Source organism: Euleptes europaea, chromosome 2 (genome assembly GCF_029931775.1).
Source record: "Euleptes europaea isolate rEulEur1 chromosome 2, rEulEur1.hap1, whole genome shotgun sequence".
In the NCBI taxonomy this organism is placed as follows: domain Eukaryota; kingdom Metazoa; phylum Chordata; class Lepidosauria; order Squamata; family Sphaerodactylidae; genus Euleptes; species Euleptes europaea.
The window spans coordinates 113,130,787-113,148,540 of record NC_079313.1 but is presented as its reverse complement, the minus strand read 5'-3'; the positions used below and the strand labels follow the sequence as shown (position 1 = coordinate 113,148,540).

Here is a 17,754-nt window from a genome sequence, read left to right as displayed (position 1 = left end):
TTGTCACCAATTTATCGGTACTCATAATCTATTAAAAACCCTCCCCAACCCCTTTCCTTCCTACCCTCTGTAAAATCTACATGATCTTTAAGATCAAGATGAAGGGGAAAAAAGTTTAAATATTTTAAAATAATTAAAAGTAGTAAAAATTCACATTAACAAAAAAAGAAAGAAAAAACAACACTCAAGTCAGGAAGGACCTTCCCATCATGCTTTGCTTTGAAGAGATGTTGCATTTTAATCAGACTTTGTATCAATACCATGATGGTGGCAGGTAAAAGCGAAAACACGACGGGGGTGTTTCCATGGCCGCCAGAGCCGATAGCGCAGAGGGGCTTCGGTTGTGTTAAATTAATGAAGGGGGAGGGGAGGCGGGAAATTAAGGAGTCCATTTTCTATTAAAATATAGAAGTTATTGCAAAACCCTAACTGTAAAAACGCACCAATATCTCATTGGATTCTGTATACAGTAGCTAATGATTTCCGAGCTCTTCAGTGTCGTGGGGAATTTGCCTGCTGGAAGGTTAACAAATCCCCCCCTACCCCAATCCTCTTGTCCTCCCGCCAGAGATAAAACACAAACCATACAGCTAGAATTTGGGTCTCTGAAACAGTTTTTAAATAAGTTGTCCATAGGACAACAGGCTCAGCTCCTCTATAATATTTCCAGGCATTATCTTTTCTCAAAGATGTTGGGTACTTGGTCGGACACTCACTTTTCCCCTCCCAATGCCCCTCCCCCCCAAATATAAAGGACAAGTAAGGCTCACAGTTTATCACTCTCCCTAAAACCAGGCTACTTCCCCTCTCTTCCATTAAAACCCAGCCATTAACATCAGGTTAAAACTCATAGTCTTCGTCTGCCATGTCAATTGCCCAGGCAAATTTCTCCCGTTGGGTTTTGTTATAGATCTTCTCTATAGGTACTCCCCATTTCTTGCACCTGATGAAGGAGAGAGAGGGAGAAGAAAGACATCAGTCACAATGCATGTGTGCCCAGAAACCCAGTTCTGCACTACCCAGTAAGTCAACTTCTTTTAAGCATGTGAGGCCTCACCGCATTACCTTCTACTTTTGTAATGTCTTGTGCATTGTGTAGCACATCATGTCTAATGCTTGAAACCCTGTTCGAGACTTCTGTAATCCTAGTTCTATTACACTGTTTATTAGATGTCTCATCCTACTGACTGCATTGACTTGTATCATGTAATCTGCCTTGACTCTCAGTAGGAAAGGTTAACTATAAAGGGGGGAAAAAGTGATATTCTTGCACGAGTCAGGAATAAGTCCTGTATACTGATATAGCTTGCCTTCTCCCACTTCTCATCTCAGCAGTGCATCTGTAATAACCACCGTTTTGATAAATGGATCCATAACACTGGGCTGTGTATGCACGCATATGCCCAAATTCAATAAAATAAGTGGGCCAGGTGTCTGTTACATACAAACATGTAAACAACCATTTTTTACTTCTAAAGCTTAATCACGGCAGGCAACCTGGCATCAAATTTTGCATTCTCACAAGCCACGCTAGCCACAGGTGAACTCAACTCAACCTCACATTGCTCTCCTGTGCAGTTCTATCAGCTTACCAAGGTTTGAGGCCTTAATTGATCATTTAGAAACGTAATCTGCACTAATAATAATAAAGTATGGCAATTTACTTTGTTCGTGTAAGGTTTGAATATATGTCTAGAATAATGGAAAATAGATTAATTTAAGATCCACTGCAAATAGTAACTGCTGGAGGTCTTGTTGCAGAAATGTTGAATGTTTTTTTTAATGTGGTTTTAAAAATAAAAATTTGATTTAAAAATTGCAAAAAATGTGATACCTTTTAGGACCAACCCAAAATATCACAAAACGGCGTGCACGCTTCTGTGTTCTCCAAAACTCTTAACCAGGCTAGATGTTCAATACAAAAAAAAAAAGAAAGAAAAAGAAAGAAAGGGGAAAAAACAGTGTGTGTGTGGGGGGGGGGCAGGTGTGTCAGCGCATGACAAAGAAACCCTGGAGTTAGATCCAAAGGTTCCAACCTTGAACAGGATGCAAGGCTCCTCTGCTAGTGGAACTGAACCTTTAGATTGGCAGCTTCTAAAATGGAACACGGGACATGTGGCAGATTCAGCTGGATTACATGGTCTCGGGTGCAAATAGGCTACTGGAACAGAGAAGCAGAGAAAGAATGGCCACACTTTCTTTCAGAATATGAAGGCCGGGCCCTAGGCATTATTCAAAACACACAGGTTCAACATAAGGCAGAGAGAAGAAGGGGGAAAAAAACCAGTCCTTGTGTTAATTTCAGACGATGCACTAGGTTTGCTCCAGAAACAGAAGATCGCTGCAAGACTTCACTAACCTATTTACGCCTGGTCTTACTCCGAAGGCTTTCCTCCTTCACTTGTCAAAAAAACCTCCACAGTGCCTGAAAAACTACGCACTGTTTCTGCCCAGGATTCAAAGCCGTGCACAGCTGATGTCCAGTGGGTGAGCAGGAGAGCCCTTATACTGCTCACTCTATTCAGACACTAAAAAGAAACCTGCTCAATGAAATTTCTACCAGCCAAGGGCAGGCAGATGGTACCAATCCCGTCCTCTCGCTGTGCTTTATGCAGATTGTGCTGCATCTGGCAGGAACTTACCAGGCAACAGAAATTCTAGGATCCAGATAATTTAGTTTGGAGGTTCCCAAGGCAATTTGCTTGTTTTCCTCTCGATCTGTAGCCTGAACCTCCAACTTCATCAACTGCTCCTCGACTCTCTGTACAGCTTTCTTTTTACTTTCCACTGTCCTGGGTGAGGAGAACAATATATTTGAATTGTAAACAGCTTCTCAGAACCTTATTTGGTTATGAGAGCTCAAAGACCACACAGGACACCAGCCCTCCTCCAAAGACACTTAGATTTTATGTAGAACACCAAGCACATAGGAAGTGCTCCCAATTAACTTCAGTGCTGAAGTAATAAGGAGATATAGGGTTGAATCCAGTTTAACATTTTCCACTTGCGCTAGAGCTCTTGATCAAGCGGAAATGCACAACATAAGATTGCAGTAACGGCATTCATCAAGTCAAACTTATTGTATCCCATTAATGTTTCCGCTTGTGCAAGATCTTGTGCAATCAATTTTGGGGCACTATAATATATAGGGATGAAAGCATTCAGCACTGCAAAAGATCTTGTGCAAGCTGAACTGCGCAAAGTCCATTTATGTTTTCATTTGCGCATTGCTGGATCTAGGACAGAATATCCTCAGGCTTTAAAGATTGAAATGCTTTTGGGTGTTTTTCTTTGTCCACGCGACAACTCTGTAGAGAGGTCGATATTTTCCCAGCAGACAGAGGAGGAGGACTACAGTTGATAGAGACTTGGACCACGGTGGCCCAGATAGACCATGGCTGAGTAGGAAATTGGAGCAATATCTATAATGGGCCGTTGTTCTTGAGGCTTCCGCAAAATACTTAAACCTCACAGAACCAGGCAGAAGAAGCTGGAATTGATGGTCTGTTCACCAAACGTCTATTGTGAAGTTCCACAGGATGGGCCCAAATGCACATACAGTAACACATGGAGTTGCCTTATGCTGTCTGACAACTGATCTATGTAGCTCAGGACTATCTGCTCTGCCAGCTAATTCCGCCTGGCCTCCAACATGTGCCGGCTTAGAAACGGTACCTCACATGCTGCTGTCAGACACACTTTCCAAAGACCAAACAGGAGGCGGCGCTACCCAGGCTGACAGCAGTGAAAAAGGCACGGCTCTTGAGCGGGCACCACCTTATTCCTTTCATTGCTCATTCAAAAAATCCCCGAACTTTCTCAGCACCAAACTCAACCCCCGCCCCCCAGGGGCTTCCCTCGATTCTGCATTGGTTAGGCTGGGGCTCTGTGTGCCAATTCAAGGGGCACATTCATGTGACCAATAGACTTGCAAACATCCAAGTTTTCATTAACGGAAAAAATTTCTAATAAGGATGAAAACGTGAAGGCACGCAGGCTCAAGATCAGAAATGTTCCTCCCCAGAAAAGGAAGAACAATTCAGACCCAAAGAACATGTGCAGATAACCACCATAACGGGGGCCGTGGCTCAGTGGTAGAGCATCTGCTTGGCATGCAGAAGGTCCCAAGTTCAATTCCCGGCATCTCCAGTTAAAGGGACTAGGCAAGTAGGTGATGTGAAAGACCCCTGCCTGAGACCCTGGAGAGTTGCTGCCAGTCTGAGCAGACAATACTGACTTTGATGGACCAAGGGTCTGATTCAGTAGGAGGTAGCTTCATGTGATCGGGTGTTCATGTGTTTTGAGGCCAGTGGTGCCAAAATAAACGTGACATGCCCAGTCAGCTCCTGTATTAGGGAAGCCACATGGCTAATCGATAGGGTCGCCAACCTCCAGGTAGTAGCTGGTGATCTCCTGGGATTACAACTGATCTCCAGCTGACAGAGATCAGTTCACCTGGAGAAAATGGCTGCTTTGGAAAATGGACTCTATGGCATTGATGTCCTTCCCCTCCCCAAACCCTGCCCACCCCAGACTCCACCCCCAACATTTCCAGGTATTTCCCAACCCGGAGCTGGCAACCCTATTAATCCATGCTGCTGAAACATGCAAGTTAATGACAGCCCTGCTATGTCATGGTCTGTTTCCCGGGTAAGCCTTGTGTGCCCTTCCCCCACTGTGCTCATCAAAGGCTACTTATCATCGAGACACTTTCTGACTAGCCCAGTCTTGGGGTTGATCTGAAGCAGGAGGAGGAAAGGGGATGAATCACAAACCTACAGAAAAGTATTCCAAGGAGACTGAAGTTCAAGGGAGATCGCCTTTTGAAAAAGGTGGCACCCTGCTGAACCGCTTCTGTGTGTGCATGGGTTGCAGCGGCCAGACTTACTTTTTAGACTTCTCGTCCCTCCGGATCTTGGCATCGGCTTTGGCGCTTTTTAGTTCTCGCTTGGCTTCAGCCAACTGGTCCTTCTTGGCATCAATCTAGGCAAGGGAAAAAAGATAAAAAAAAAATCGAACAAAGTAGATTTGGGAGGGAGTAAAGTTGACAAAGCTCCAAACATTTGATAAAAAATGTCTGATTGATACAAGCATCTTAGTGAAGGAAACCTTGCGCCCTTTCCAAAAGTCCTTTTTTCTAACCTTATTATTAATAAGTTTCATAGATGAACCGGTAAGGGCTCATATTTCTAGACAAGCATGCAAGATTCACAAGGAGTTCAATCCTGCTAGAGAACCAGAATATTGGTCTGCTGAAAGCTATACTCATTGAAAAATTGGCTGATGAAGCTTATTGGCGAAAACGTATCCGGATAAAGCGTTCCCTTTCTGATATGCGGTCCATTTCCCTGTGGCGCCGGGGGTCTCCCGGCTCCCGCCCCATCCAGCGGGGCGAATATTTCCATCAGCCTTTGGGCGTTTGCTGTGAATTCAAGACACTTCTGAGTGATCACACAGTGACTCTACCGCTCTTGCTTGTGCGTCTTATCACAGCTTCAACTTTTCACCATTTATTGGGAACTTTTAATATCTTAGTCTCTTTCGCTTTAGGTTATATAGAGCCTTTTGTATGTATGATGCACATTGTTTGCACGGTTTTGATTGTTGTAAATATATATATGTAAATATTGGTGATAGAACATAATAAGAATTATTCATTGTGATATAGATTATAGTGCTTTGTGATTTATGGTGAGCCTGTGTGCTGTTTTTTCTTTACACTCCTATCTAGTCAGGGCAGATGGTACAACAGATCATCTGAAGGAAGTTAGAACTAATGGAGTGCCCTTTCCCCTATCCATGCTGAAAGTCTGTGGATTTTAAATGTAGGCGCTCCAACAGCTATTTAGGAAAAAGGCATAGAGATTATCTTTTGTATCTGGCCAGCAGACTGGAACCAAAATTTTCAAAACAATGGGCAGAAACTTGGGAAAGATACAGGCTACACTTTAAATATATTAATGAAAAATTAAAAAATAAAACCTTGGAGCTCGGTAAGATTCAAATGTACAATTAAACAAAGCAAAGTCAGTAAACATATGAGTAATAGATTTGTGGACATTAGACTGAAGATCTGAAGGTCCCTGGTTCGATCCCGGGTTTCGGCAGATACTTTGGGGAGGGGTTGTGGCTCAGTGGTAGAGCATCTGCTTGGCATGCAGAAGGTCCCAGGCTCAATCCCCGGCATCTCCAGTTAAAGGGACTGGGCAGGTAGGTGATGGGAAAGACTTCAGCCTGAAATCCTGGAGAGCCGCTGCAGGTCTGAGTAGACAATACTGGATGGACCAGGAGTCTGATGCAGTATAAGGCAGCTTCACATGTTCATGTGACATAGTATGATTTGGCAATGCACAAAAGGTAATGCAGCCAAGTAGCTGGAACACTGTCAAGATTCAGATGTACTGTAATAGGTCATAACAGAAAATTTCTTTTGCTCATCCGGCACTGCTTTTTTTATGCTAAAGGAATGAAGAGTGAGGTTTTGCAGTCTGTGGCTGGCTAAGCGGGGCTTTGAAGCGGAGGATGGGGGAGGGGGGCACAGCTCCATTTACCACCTACGCTGTTACTGACAGACTCTTCAGCTTCTCTGAAAATAATTGTACAAACAAGAGGTGGGGAAGGGGAAGAGAAGGCAGCCAAGCCATCACTGTGTCAGAGCTGTAGGTCCCAACAACTGAAACAGCCAGGTTAGGTATTATGAAAGCCAAAACGCCACCCCGGTGATTAATAAAACCGACCGCCTTATAGAGAAGGTTAATTTCAGATTCAGGCTGGAAACCAACCTAACCACATTGACCTCATGGCTTTTGTCAGATATAACCTGAAAAGGAAAAGGGCGAGTTAGAGGAGTGAAATATAAACAAATGAAGAAGAAGAGCTGGTTTTTATATCCCGGCTTTCTCTACCTTTTTAAAGGGGAATCAAACCGGCTATCGCCTTCCCTTCCTCTCCCCACAATCGACACCTTGTGAGGTAGGTGGGGCTGAGTTTGGAGAGAACTGTGACTAGCCCAAGGTCACCCAGATGGCTTCATGTATAGGAGTGGGGAAACCAACCCGATTAACCAGATTAGAGTCTGCCGCTCATGGGGGAAAGTGGGGAATCAAACCCGGTTCTCCAGATTAGAGTCCACCGCTCTTAACCACGGCTCCACACTGAATTGCATCACCGTTTACTACTTGAGTTGGGTGAATGGGTAGAGTGAAGGGGCTAATAGCCTTGTGGCTCTCTCTCAGAAAAGGCCTCAACATCATCCTCCAGCTATCGGTGGTGAAATAGGCATCGTTCTTGGATCCCTTTTAAGGCTACAAATCAGAGAAAAAACGGGAGACAAAAGAAAATGGCAGGAAACATTTCAAAAGGATTAGAGCATGACAAAACTGTTCTTGGATTTAACCTACTTCAGGCTGCAGGGGAGGTGAGGCTGCATGTACAAATACTTTATTTTTAAAATCCTTGCATACAGCAAGCTAGCATGCCAGGGAGGGGGAAACCACTCTTCATGACATTTAGGGTTTGTTTGTTTGTTTGTTTAACCTGCAAGGAGTTTTGATATTGAGTTTCCAGGATGTTTATCCTGACTACTAGCCTCGGGTTTTTTAAGGCAGCTCACTATACTTAAAGAAAAAGAAAAGTCAGCAATAAAAATGACTGAAATAAACGCAACTCATGACAATTAACAAAAGCAACAAGAGGATCAGATGAAAAGCAGCAGTAAAAAGTCACCAGGAGCAGAAAGGGATTCAGTCCTCACTGGGATGGAGCTACCAGAATCAACATGCCAAGCGCCCAGCACCTGAAGTTTATCACATGCTGGGCATACAGAAGTGGGGAGGGAATTTTGCAGATTAAGCTGTTCTACAGGAATGGTGTCTCCGGTAGCTGTCCACCTTGCCTCCAAACATAGGGACACACAGGGCAGAGCTTCTGAACAGGATCGTAACTATCGTGCACGCTCATGTGAAACCCAAGAGAAACACTCAATCATCTGACTTCCCCCACCTACAGTTTCAAGTGGTAAAGTCCAAAAACACTTTTACTATATGAAGATAATGTGCTAGCCCTGGCTGAGGTTATCTGATCAAGTTGCATTCACACAACCACAGAGCTTTCCTGAGCAATTACAAATACAGAAACATAGAGCTGGAAGTGACCTCAAGGGTCATCAAGCCCGACCCCCTGCACAATGCACAAAATTCACAACTCCCCCCTGCTCTATGCCCAGAGGAAGACAGAAACCCTCCAGGAATCCTGGCCAATCTGGCCTGGAGCAAAATTCCTTCCTGACCCCAAAGTGGCGGTAGGCACAACCCTGGGCATGTAAGAAAGGGCCATGAGAGCCGAGCACTGCCTCATCCCTTCCTGCCCTTAACCTCATACTGCCTCCGAGAAACTACAAAAGAGCCCCCCATCTTTGCTGTTATTGATTCAGCCTGCTGTAGTCTTTAAACCATGCGACTCCTCTGCCAAGGGAACCTGCCCAAGGTCTTGAGAGAAAACTGGGAGAGAAGGCTGCAGCATAACATCAGAGAACATTCTTCTCCCCAAAGGTGTTATTCCTGCCTCTGAAATTTCTTCCGGGTTAGAAGGTACTCTGCCATGTGTATGATGCAACCTGACGGGCATATGGAAAAAAACCAGCCTCCAAACTGTTTCGGTGGGAAACAGAAGGACTGGAAGAATTCAACATTTCCTTCAGAAGAGCTTTCTGTAACAAAAAACCCCTGAAACAGGAGTCTCATTCCAGAAGTCCCAGAAACAAGCTCCGCTAGTGAAGCAAGCATCCTCGAGAAAAGAGCCTGTTAGAGGCTGATTAAAGAACAGAGATCACCAAAGTGGGTTTACTCTTCGTCTGGCTTATAAATGAAGGTGAAACAGACAGTTACCTTAGTCTGCAAATTCATCATGGATTTCTCAAAAGTCTTTGGAGGCGCCCTCTGGTGGTTGCAGAGAATAGCAACAGCTCTATTGGCACGGTTATAAGACAAGATTTTTGCTGGGATGTTCTCATCCGCTGGAAGAATTGAAAACAAACACGTGAAAATGGAATTTCTATGTGACAAGGTCAAACTCTCATGGATTCTTTTTTTTTTTCATATGTTGCATGTGTGTGAGTGAGTAAGAGAAAGAACTGAGCTGGTTTAGCATAGCAGCTAAGAGAAAGAGCTAAAAAAAAACAGTTGCACTGCTGTTCGTCAAGATGTCTTCTGTGCAGGCACACGAGGTTGGCCTGCGCAAGCAAAGTCCCAATGTGGGACTGCACAGAAGACCGCAGACGAACAGGACTGATATTTCTCAAGTTATTTCCCCAGCCTCCCATCTTCACATCTGCAGTATAAAGATAACACCACTACCTACCTTACAAGCTCATTCACACATACATGCATGCATTTCAATTTTACAGCTTCCGTTTTTTTTAAAAAAAGGATAACGGGCAGCATGATAGAGGTTTATGAAGTTATGCGGCTAGAGAACCAAACACGAAGCACAAGCAGAGGCTCTTTCTGGCAGCACAAAGGAAGGCGGGAAAGATGGTCAATCAGAAGTGGGAGAGCCCAATTATTCCCGTTCTCAGGACCAAAATGACATCAGATGGAATGTGCAATCCCACCGAAGGAAACCTATGCCTTCTGTTCCCAGGACCATTTCTCCAGCCTTTGCTTTGCCGGAGGCTCCGGGGCTGAGAGGCAGGAGCTCTGCTTTGGCATGGAAGAGGATGGCCTGGATCACTATGGTAGGCCCAGTGGGCAAAACTCCAAGCTATAGGTTTTTAACTATAGTTTACTGTGAGCTGCCCAACCTCGGTTGGGAAAGGGCGGGATAAAAATTCAATTAATAGTAACAACAACACTACTACTAGTAATAATAATGATGATAATAACAACAACAACTTTATCACCCTCTCCCATATTAGAACTCAGAGGCACTCAATAGATCGGCAATGGATTCAGGATGGACAGAAGGAAGTATTTCACTCAACAAGTAATCAAATTGTGGAATTCACTGCCAGTAGATGTAGTGATGGCCACAAACACAGCTTTAAATGGGAGATTAGATGGATTCATGGGGGATCGGTCCATGGGGGATAGGTGTAACAGAGATAAGACTAACTGCAATTCTTTTGAAAACAAGCAGTGCTTTTTGGTACTGATCCTGCTTTTCCTTGAGCCAACATATTTGCACACTACACTATTGGCCCCCGGTTCCAGATAATTTATGAACAAATTAAATAGTACCAGCCCCGATACTGATTTTTGTGGGACCCCACTGCTTGTTTCCCTCCATGGTGAGAACTGTCCAGTTGTTCCTATTCTTTGCTTCCTGTCGTTCAACCATTTCTTAGTCCGTAAGAGAACCCGTCCTCTTATCCCGTAACTGCTAAGTTTACTCAGGGGTCTTTGGTGAGGTACCTGGTCAAACGCCATTTGAAAGTACCGACAAGAAGATATACTTCTTTACACAGACAGTGATTAAAATGTGGAATTCACTGCCAGAGGCACAGACAGCTTTAAAAAGGGGATTAGATAGATTCATGGAGGAGAGGCCTACCAGTGGATACTAGCCATGGGGACTGAAGGGAACCTTCATGTTCATTTGGGGAGGGGCCGTGGCTCAGTGATAGAGCATCTGCATGGCATGCAGAAGGTCTCAGGGTCAATCCCCAGCATCTCCAGTTAAAGGGACTAGGCAAGTAGGTGATGTGAAAGACCTCAGCCTGAGACCCTGGAGAGCTGCTGCTGGTCTGAGTAGACAATACTGACTTGGATGGACCAAGGGTTTGATTCAGTATAAGGCAGCTTCATGTACTGTTCATGTTCAGAGGCAGTCAGCCTCTGAATCCCAGTGCCAGGAGGCAATGTCAGGGAAGGCCTCAGCCTTTATGCCTTGTTGTTGGCCTGCCGATGAAAAGGTGAGACAAGACTGACGACACGTAGACATAGTTATGGGTGACTTAGATGAGACTTTTTGGTTTGTTGGTGCCTTAGGGTTTTGTGTTTTAGCTCACGGGTCTTAAAGGCGAACACAAGGATGAGATGCTCTGGATTAAAGGTACTTACGGAGTGAGTGTAGCTGTAGCGGCTTCTAGCGTGTTGGCGGCATTATCGGTTCGGAATTCGGCTGACTGTCAGCCTCATAAGGTCTTGAAGATGCTTATTTAAGATACTAGTCTTAAAAGGTGGGTGAAAGAAGCAGGAGGGTGATTACTCTCACCAGTCAGCACTAGTTATCAGAATTGTTCAACTACACATTTGAACCACCCTATTTCCCGCAATTTGGGGGAGATGACATTTCTCCATGGGATCACATTTGATTCTTTCAGAATATGGGTGTGAATCTAGAAAGGTATGCCACCCGCCCTAAGAGCTCTGAAAGATGAAACACCAGCATGAGACAAAACTGGAGTGGGGACCATTAAATAGACACAGGCTTCAGGAGACATTACTACCCAACTAACAGTGCAATCCTAAGCAGAGTTACATCCTTCTAAATCCACTGCAGTGTAAGCAGAGGAAAAACCTACTGCCAGAAAGGCCGAGATATCTGAACAAAGAAAATCATTGTTCATGTTTAGTGTTCGGCACAGATATTCAAATTAAATGGGACAAATGCCTCCCAGTCAAGTGTTAGGCAAGGCAGGTTTCATTTTGCAAATGTTAGCCAATATTGCATCTCATCAGCCACTGCATATCAGTTTCTCCAAGCACAGGGTTCTAATTTCCATGCCAATCATTTCAGCAAAAATCATAGGAGATTTTTCTGATGGTAGGAGACACATGGAAAATCATCCCCTTTCCCAAACCAATTAAGGTTTTATCTGCAGCTCCACAAACTAGAAGAAGAAGAGTTGGTTTTTATATGCCGACTTTCTCTACCACTTAAGGAAGAATCAAACCGGCTTACAATCACCTTCCCTTCCCCACAATAGACTCCCTATGGGGTAGGTGGGACTGAGAGAGTGTGACTTGTCCAAGGTCACCCAGCTGGCTTCGTGTGTAGGAGTGGGGAAACAAATCCAGTTCACCAGATTAGCCTCTGCCGCTCACGTGGAGGAGTGGGGGGATCAAACCCAGTTCTCCAGATCAAAGTCCACCGCTCCAAACCACCACAACCACACTGGCTCTCCAACTAGCCAACTGATGCTGTAACAGGAACGTGTATGAAAATGTGGGGCTTCCAAACCCAGCGGGAACTTACGTTGAGCCTGTCAAAGAGGTCATCTTCTGGCTGCTTGTTCTCCATGAACAACTGAAGATTCTTAAAAACCTATAAAACGAGAGCCGGGGAAAGACAAAACTCCATTACAACATGAATATGGGTAGCATGGTGGTTTGGTAATTGTTCAAAGTATTCCTTGCCAATTTCCACATACCCAGATGGACTCCCAGCTTAAGAGTCACTGAACTCTATTAGCCTATAGGATGCATGTGTGTGGATCCTGCTAACAATGGATAGGAAGGAATACACTAGGCCATGATTCATCTCTGAGTAATGTAAAAAAAAGCCCTCTCCAGTTTCACAACATCATTTGAGAGGCAAACCACACAGTTATAACGTCTGCCCTTCAATGGAAATTTAAGGCATTTGGTAATATTTAGCTTAAGGGAAAAACAACAACAACCAGACAGTGGGTGCTGGAGTGTAGAGAGCTGACAAATTTATAAAATCATGAATGCGTGGAGAGAGAAAATTTTCACTCTTACCACTTTAGAATTTGGGGTCAACTAATGAAATTAATTGGCAGTAGATTCAGGACCCTCCCCCAAAAACTGTTTCACTCAATGCTAGATTACTTTAGGGAATTCACTGCCATAAGATGCAGCAATGGCTGCTGACTCAGATAGTTTTTTTTTAAAGGACAACAAATTTATAGAAGACATCAACCGCTAGACGTATTATCCAATGTAGCTAAATGGAACCTCCATGTTCTGTAAAAGTATATCTTCAAAGATAATGCGAGAGAGCGGTTGCCTCTGGGAAGATCACAAACAGGGAATGAAAGCATCTGGCTGGCCCTGTTGCAAACTTGAGCAATGAAACTTTGCCATAAGCCAGCAGTGCTCTTTTTATGTGGAAAAGGGCACTTTACACCCCCACCCCCCAGATAAGGCCTGTAGAGCTACCAGAAGGGGAAGGAAGTTTACAGCCTAAGGAACGTGAATCCATAAGGCTATGACATCTAGATATCAGCCCTTTCTTAAACAATACAAAAAAAAACCCTTACCCTTTTTTCAACGGGGACCTTGTTGTAGTATCGGATGGAGTCTTTTCCGAGGAAGTCGAACTCCACCACGTATTCCTGCCCGTCCAATTCTGTATGCAAATTAATATGCTCCACACGGAGGGAGCAGCAGCCCACTGTGTCGGCGGTCTCCCCTTCCTCTTTCTCATTACCAGCTCTCAGAGCGAGCTACAGATACAAAACAGCGAGAGAGAGAGAGAGAATGAATGGGGTGATGGCCTGAATAAAATCAAAACAGAAGGAAGTATTTTTAACTGCACCAGTTATCCACTGGAGGGCTTCAGAGCACGAGTCAAGATACTGCCTATTTAAATTCCAAAATATGAGGTTCAAGAGATCCACAAATTCAACCGAACTCAAAATCTTTATTATTGTGGTCGCGATTAATGGAGGGGAGTGGCTCCTACCATATATTCCTTTTTATTCACTAAGACCTGTATCAGACCATGTATTGATGATACCGGTTCACACTCAGTTTGTGGCTGTGGCCAAACAAGCATTCTCCGCTGTCACCCCCAGAGTGAGAAAACAGTTTTCAGCTTTGATCTGAGTAGTTTTAAGAAGGCCCCAAGGACTCATCTGTTCATACAGGGCTCTGAAGACAGAACTGTGAATTTGAATTACAGTCTTTAGGCTTGAAACAGAGTACTGCTTTGGTTCACGCTGCCTGACTTTTTATTGGTCATGATATGTTATTTATTTTATCGAGTATTGGATCTTTTTTTTTTTAACCTGTTACTGGTGCCTTGTTTTAGGACTATATTATCATTGATGATATATAAATCCCTTAATCAATTAAACTGCCAAGCTCAAATGCTACACCAAACTCAGCAACCAGCTACATTCAGTAAGGTGAAAGGAATCTCTCTAGAGTAGGGAGGACTTGTGGCCCATATCTACCCTGGGCACCCTGGCCAGGGACTGCTAGTATAGATATTAGAACTCTTTTAGTAATTGCTCGAGGCTAAGACTCACTGAAAATGTGGGCAGCCTGCAGACACATTGGTTTAAATCAGGTTTAAAATCACAAAGAAGTCCTTTTTTGTTTTCAGAGCAAGCTACCCAGCCCCGCTTCATGGGGAAGCGTCTTTTGGATACTTATTGAGAATTCCGTTCCAGTGGTACTGCCAACTCTCCTGGATGCTCTTCGTACATTTGACCTTTGGAATCTTGATTCTAGCCCAGATTTTGGCAGGCCAAGCTCTGTTTTTAAAAATGGCAGAAGCGGAGAAAGTGACATATCCTCACTTTGTCAATGAAATACAGCGCAACAGCCCTCTGCCGCACTCTCATCTCTTTGGACTTCCAGTCTTCCCGATATTGATTCCGAATCCTATCTACGCATTTCTTCAGTCTCCGAGCCGTCTCATATTTCTGCCAGTCTTTCTCACCCTGCAGAGACAATCATAAAAAGAATATCATGATGGCTAGCTCTGGTGTTTGAAAACTGCAGTCTAGTGATGATGCACCATTTGGAGTGCTATCAAGAAATCCTTGTGGCCATTTTACAGATATTACTCCATTCTTCCAATTGCTGCTACTTATTTGAGAAGTGCACACGAAAAAAAAAAAAGGATTGTACCAAGCAAGCGGCAAAATCACAAAGAGAAGAGAGCACTTTTTGGATCCTTCATTAAGCACCAATTCCTCCCCTAAAGCGTATTCGGCATAAAGGAACAGTCTGCACAATGTCAGACAAATCGTCACCTTGATTCTAGAGCTGGGGTTCAACATGATGTACTTAATAGAGCCTTGGATGTTCTCTGTCCACGACACCAGCCAGGTCACTTTGTTATCGTGCCGGACTTCTTTCCATCTATGTCCAGGGGGAGGGGGAGGAACTTTGGCATCCCTGCACAGGGCAAAATACAGAACTGACATCGTAACACAGTTGAAGAACTGAAAATTTTTGCTTTGATTCTTCTACAAAAATTTGAAAGCAAACAAACAAGCGGAGCCCACATCTCCCTTACCAACAAATAGTGCAGTAGATTTTTTTTTAAGATTTGGGGATAATTTTCTCACCAAACCCTCAATGTGTGTGTAACGCACCATGATTTATGAAACCAACTTGGCAAATTATATCAAGTTCCCGGTCTTTACCCTTCCTCCCAAAGCTTCCCCCCCCAGAAATCCCAACTTGCTTGTACAATGTACTACTCATCTTTTCAATAACAACAACAACAACAATAACAAATTTAATTTATAACAAGGTGGCCATGCATCATTGCCCATTGTTGATGTCACTCAGTCCAGATTGAGAGAGAAGGATGGAGACGGAAGGACACGGGGAGAGGGACCTATAAGAAGGAAGACAGGGAAAAGGGAAATAAACGGGAAGGAGATATAGGAAGGGGCCAAGAAGGGAAAGGAAAAGGAGGGAAGGGGGAAAAGGAGGCTGGGCTCTTGATGTAAAACCATCGCTGCCCTCAGCCGTAAGCCTGGCGGAACATCTCCGTCTTACAGGCCCTGCAGAATTGACTTAAATCCCGCATTAGACAGAATTCCACCAGGCTGGGGCCAGGGCTGAAAAAGTCCTGGCTCTAGTTGAGGACAGCCAGATGACTGTAGCACTGCAGCCGTCAATAATTATTCAATAAATCCACTAAACTGATACCAACACTGGCTGACCCCAACATTAGACTTTTGCAAGTGTACAGTATGCCCATTACAAAGCAATGTTATCACATGATGACTTTTGTGAACAATGCCGCATTTGGAGGTATTCGAGTCCTGCATTTCCCATTGAAGATAGAAGTCCTGGACAGAAAACATCAGACTCTCCACAACAAAGAGATTATCCAGGTTGGGGGCCTGAACCAGAAATATTTGTTAGCTAGCACTGGAAACACTCCCATGCTCACTTGCTACAATTGATGATGATGTCTTCGGGCATTATCCGTCTTTTCAGCATGCCCATTTTGGGATGGTTGCCACGCCCTCTGAAGAGACCCGGCGGTTCAATCTTAAAATTGGCAATTCGTTCCTTGTGATTATCCATGATACAATAGCCATATTCTTTTAATAACCGGTCGTTCTCCTCTTTAATTTTCTAGGGAGGGCAAAAAAAAAAAAGGGGGGGGAAATAAATACAACACACCTAAAGCCACTATATCAATTATTCAGCACCAACATTACAATGATTTCATTAAGATGCGTTCAAGTTGTGCTCTGAGACCTCAACTGCGAGAAGCATTTTATAAGTCATATGAAATTTCAGGGCAAAGAAAGCGGCTGTTCTCTCAAAAGAACGACTTTACAGGGTACGATTTGCAGAAAGGGATTGCAAACATCTACAGCATGATCAGTTGTACCTGCAGTGGTGGATGTAATAACGTGTGTACTCGGATTCAGACATTAAAATATATCCACATTCAGAGGATGAAGAATGCAAATTGAGACCATATGAATGAACTCCATTCTTCCCTCCCAATGAATTCTAGATTTCTTTGTTAGCAAGAATTCAGAAGAAGGGGAGACTCAAGTATTTTTATTAATTAATTTATTTACAAAATGTATACCCCACTTTCTGTCCTTATAAGTGGCTAACAATTTAAAACATATATGATAAAACTACATTATAAAACAAAACATATAAAAACATGAATAATTAAAATAACTTTAATAAAGAGTTAAAAACAGAGTTATACAAGACAGTTAGAATAGATAGGGAATGGCAAAATAAAAAAGTTTTCTCCTGCTGGTGGAAGAAGGGGACAGATGAATCTCCCTGGGGAGAGAGTTCCAGTGTTTTGATGCCATGATCGAGAAGGCCCTCTCCTGGGTTGCCACCCAACTAATCTCAGAAGAAGAGTTGGTTTTTATATGCCAACTTTCTCTACCACTTAAGGAAGAATCAAACCGGTTTACAATCACCTCCCCTTCCCCTCCCCACAACAGACACCCTGTGAGGTAGGTGAGGCTGAGAGAGTGTGACTAGCCCAAGGTCACCCAGCTGGCTTCAAGCGTAGGAGTGGGGAAACGAACCCAGTTTGATTATATAAAAATCAAAACGAATACATAAAAGCTGCAAGTCTATTCCTCACTCCCGCCCACCAAGTGGGAAGATTTTTTGTTCTGGCATTCCAGAGCTTAAAACAAATGATAAATGTGTTTTCCCTGCTTCGCCAAGGCTGAGCAACTCAATAATGATTACAGGAACATGCCAAATGGAGGCAAATATGATAAGCTCTTACTGAAATCTACAGTTGTTCATGTGACAGTATTGGCATAGTAAAGAGATCAACCAAGAAACACCAAGGAGCTGGGGGGGGGGGGGGAAGAGATGAAAAATATTTTATATGTAACACACTCCATGACATTTGTAAGAAATGGCAGGTTTTCAAAATTAAGGTTTCTACTGAGTATTACCTGTGACACCATAAAAAGGTACACAGCCCAAAAATAAAACAGAAACAGCTGAAGTGTATTAGCAGGGATCAAACACCTTCAACTTCTGAAGACTTAGGAGGAAGAAGAGTTGGTTTTTATACCCCACTTTTCTCTACCTTTAA

General features: G+C 43.7%; 1 protein-coding gene across 1 annotated transcript in view; it reads right to left on the bottom strand.

Moving 5' to 3' along the window:
• Positions 1 to 548: 548 nt before the first annotated feature.
• TOP1 (DNA topoisomerase I) overlaps positions 549 to 17,754 on the bottom strand; it is an 87,736-nt gene continuing 70,530 nt past the window's right edge. The window contains exons 12-22 of the mRNA XM_056844872.1: positions 16,105 to 16,292; positions 14,948 to 15,092; positions 14,489 to 14,632; positions 13,223 to 13,408; positions 12,196 to 12,264; positions 11,124 to 11,168; positions 9,611 to 9,759; positions 8,886 to 9,081; positions 4,889 to 4,983; positions 2,643 to 2,792; positions 549 to 943 (exon numbers count right to left, since the gene is read on the bottom strand). Coding sequence (XP_056700850.1) covers positions 841 to 943; positions 2,643 to 2,792; positions 4,889 to 4,983; positions 8,886 to 9,081; positions 9,611 to 9,759; positions 11,124 to 11,168; positions 12,196 to 12,264; positions 13,223 to 13,408; positions 14,489 to 14,632; positions 14,948 to 15,092; positions 16,105 to 16,292 — 1,470 coding nt within the window. The 3' untranslated portion in view covers positions 549 to 840. The remainder of the gene's footprint in view (positions 944 to 2,642; positions 2,793 to 4,888; positions 4,984 to 8,885; positions 9,082 to 9,610; positions 9,760 to 11,123; positions 11,169 to 12,195; positions 12,265 to 13,222; positions 13,409 to 14,488; positions 14,633 to 14,947; positions 15,093 to 16,104; positions 16,293 to 17,754) is intronic.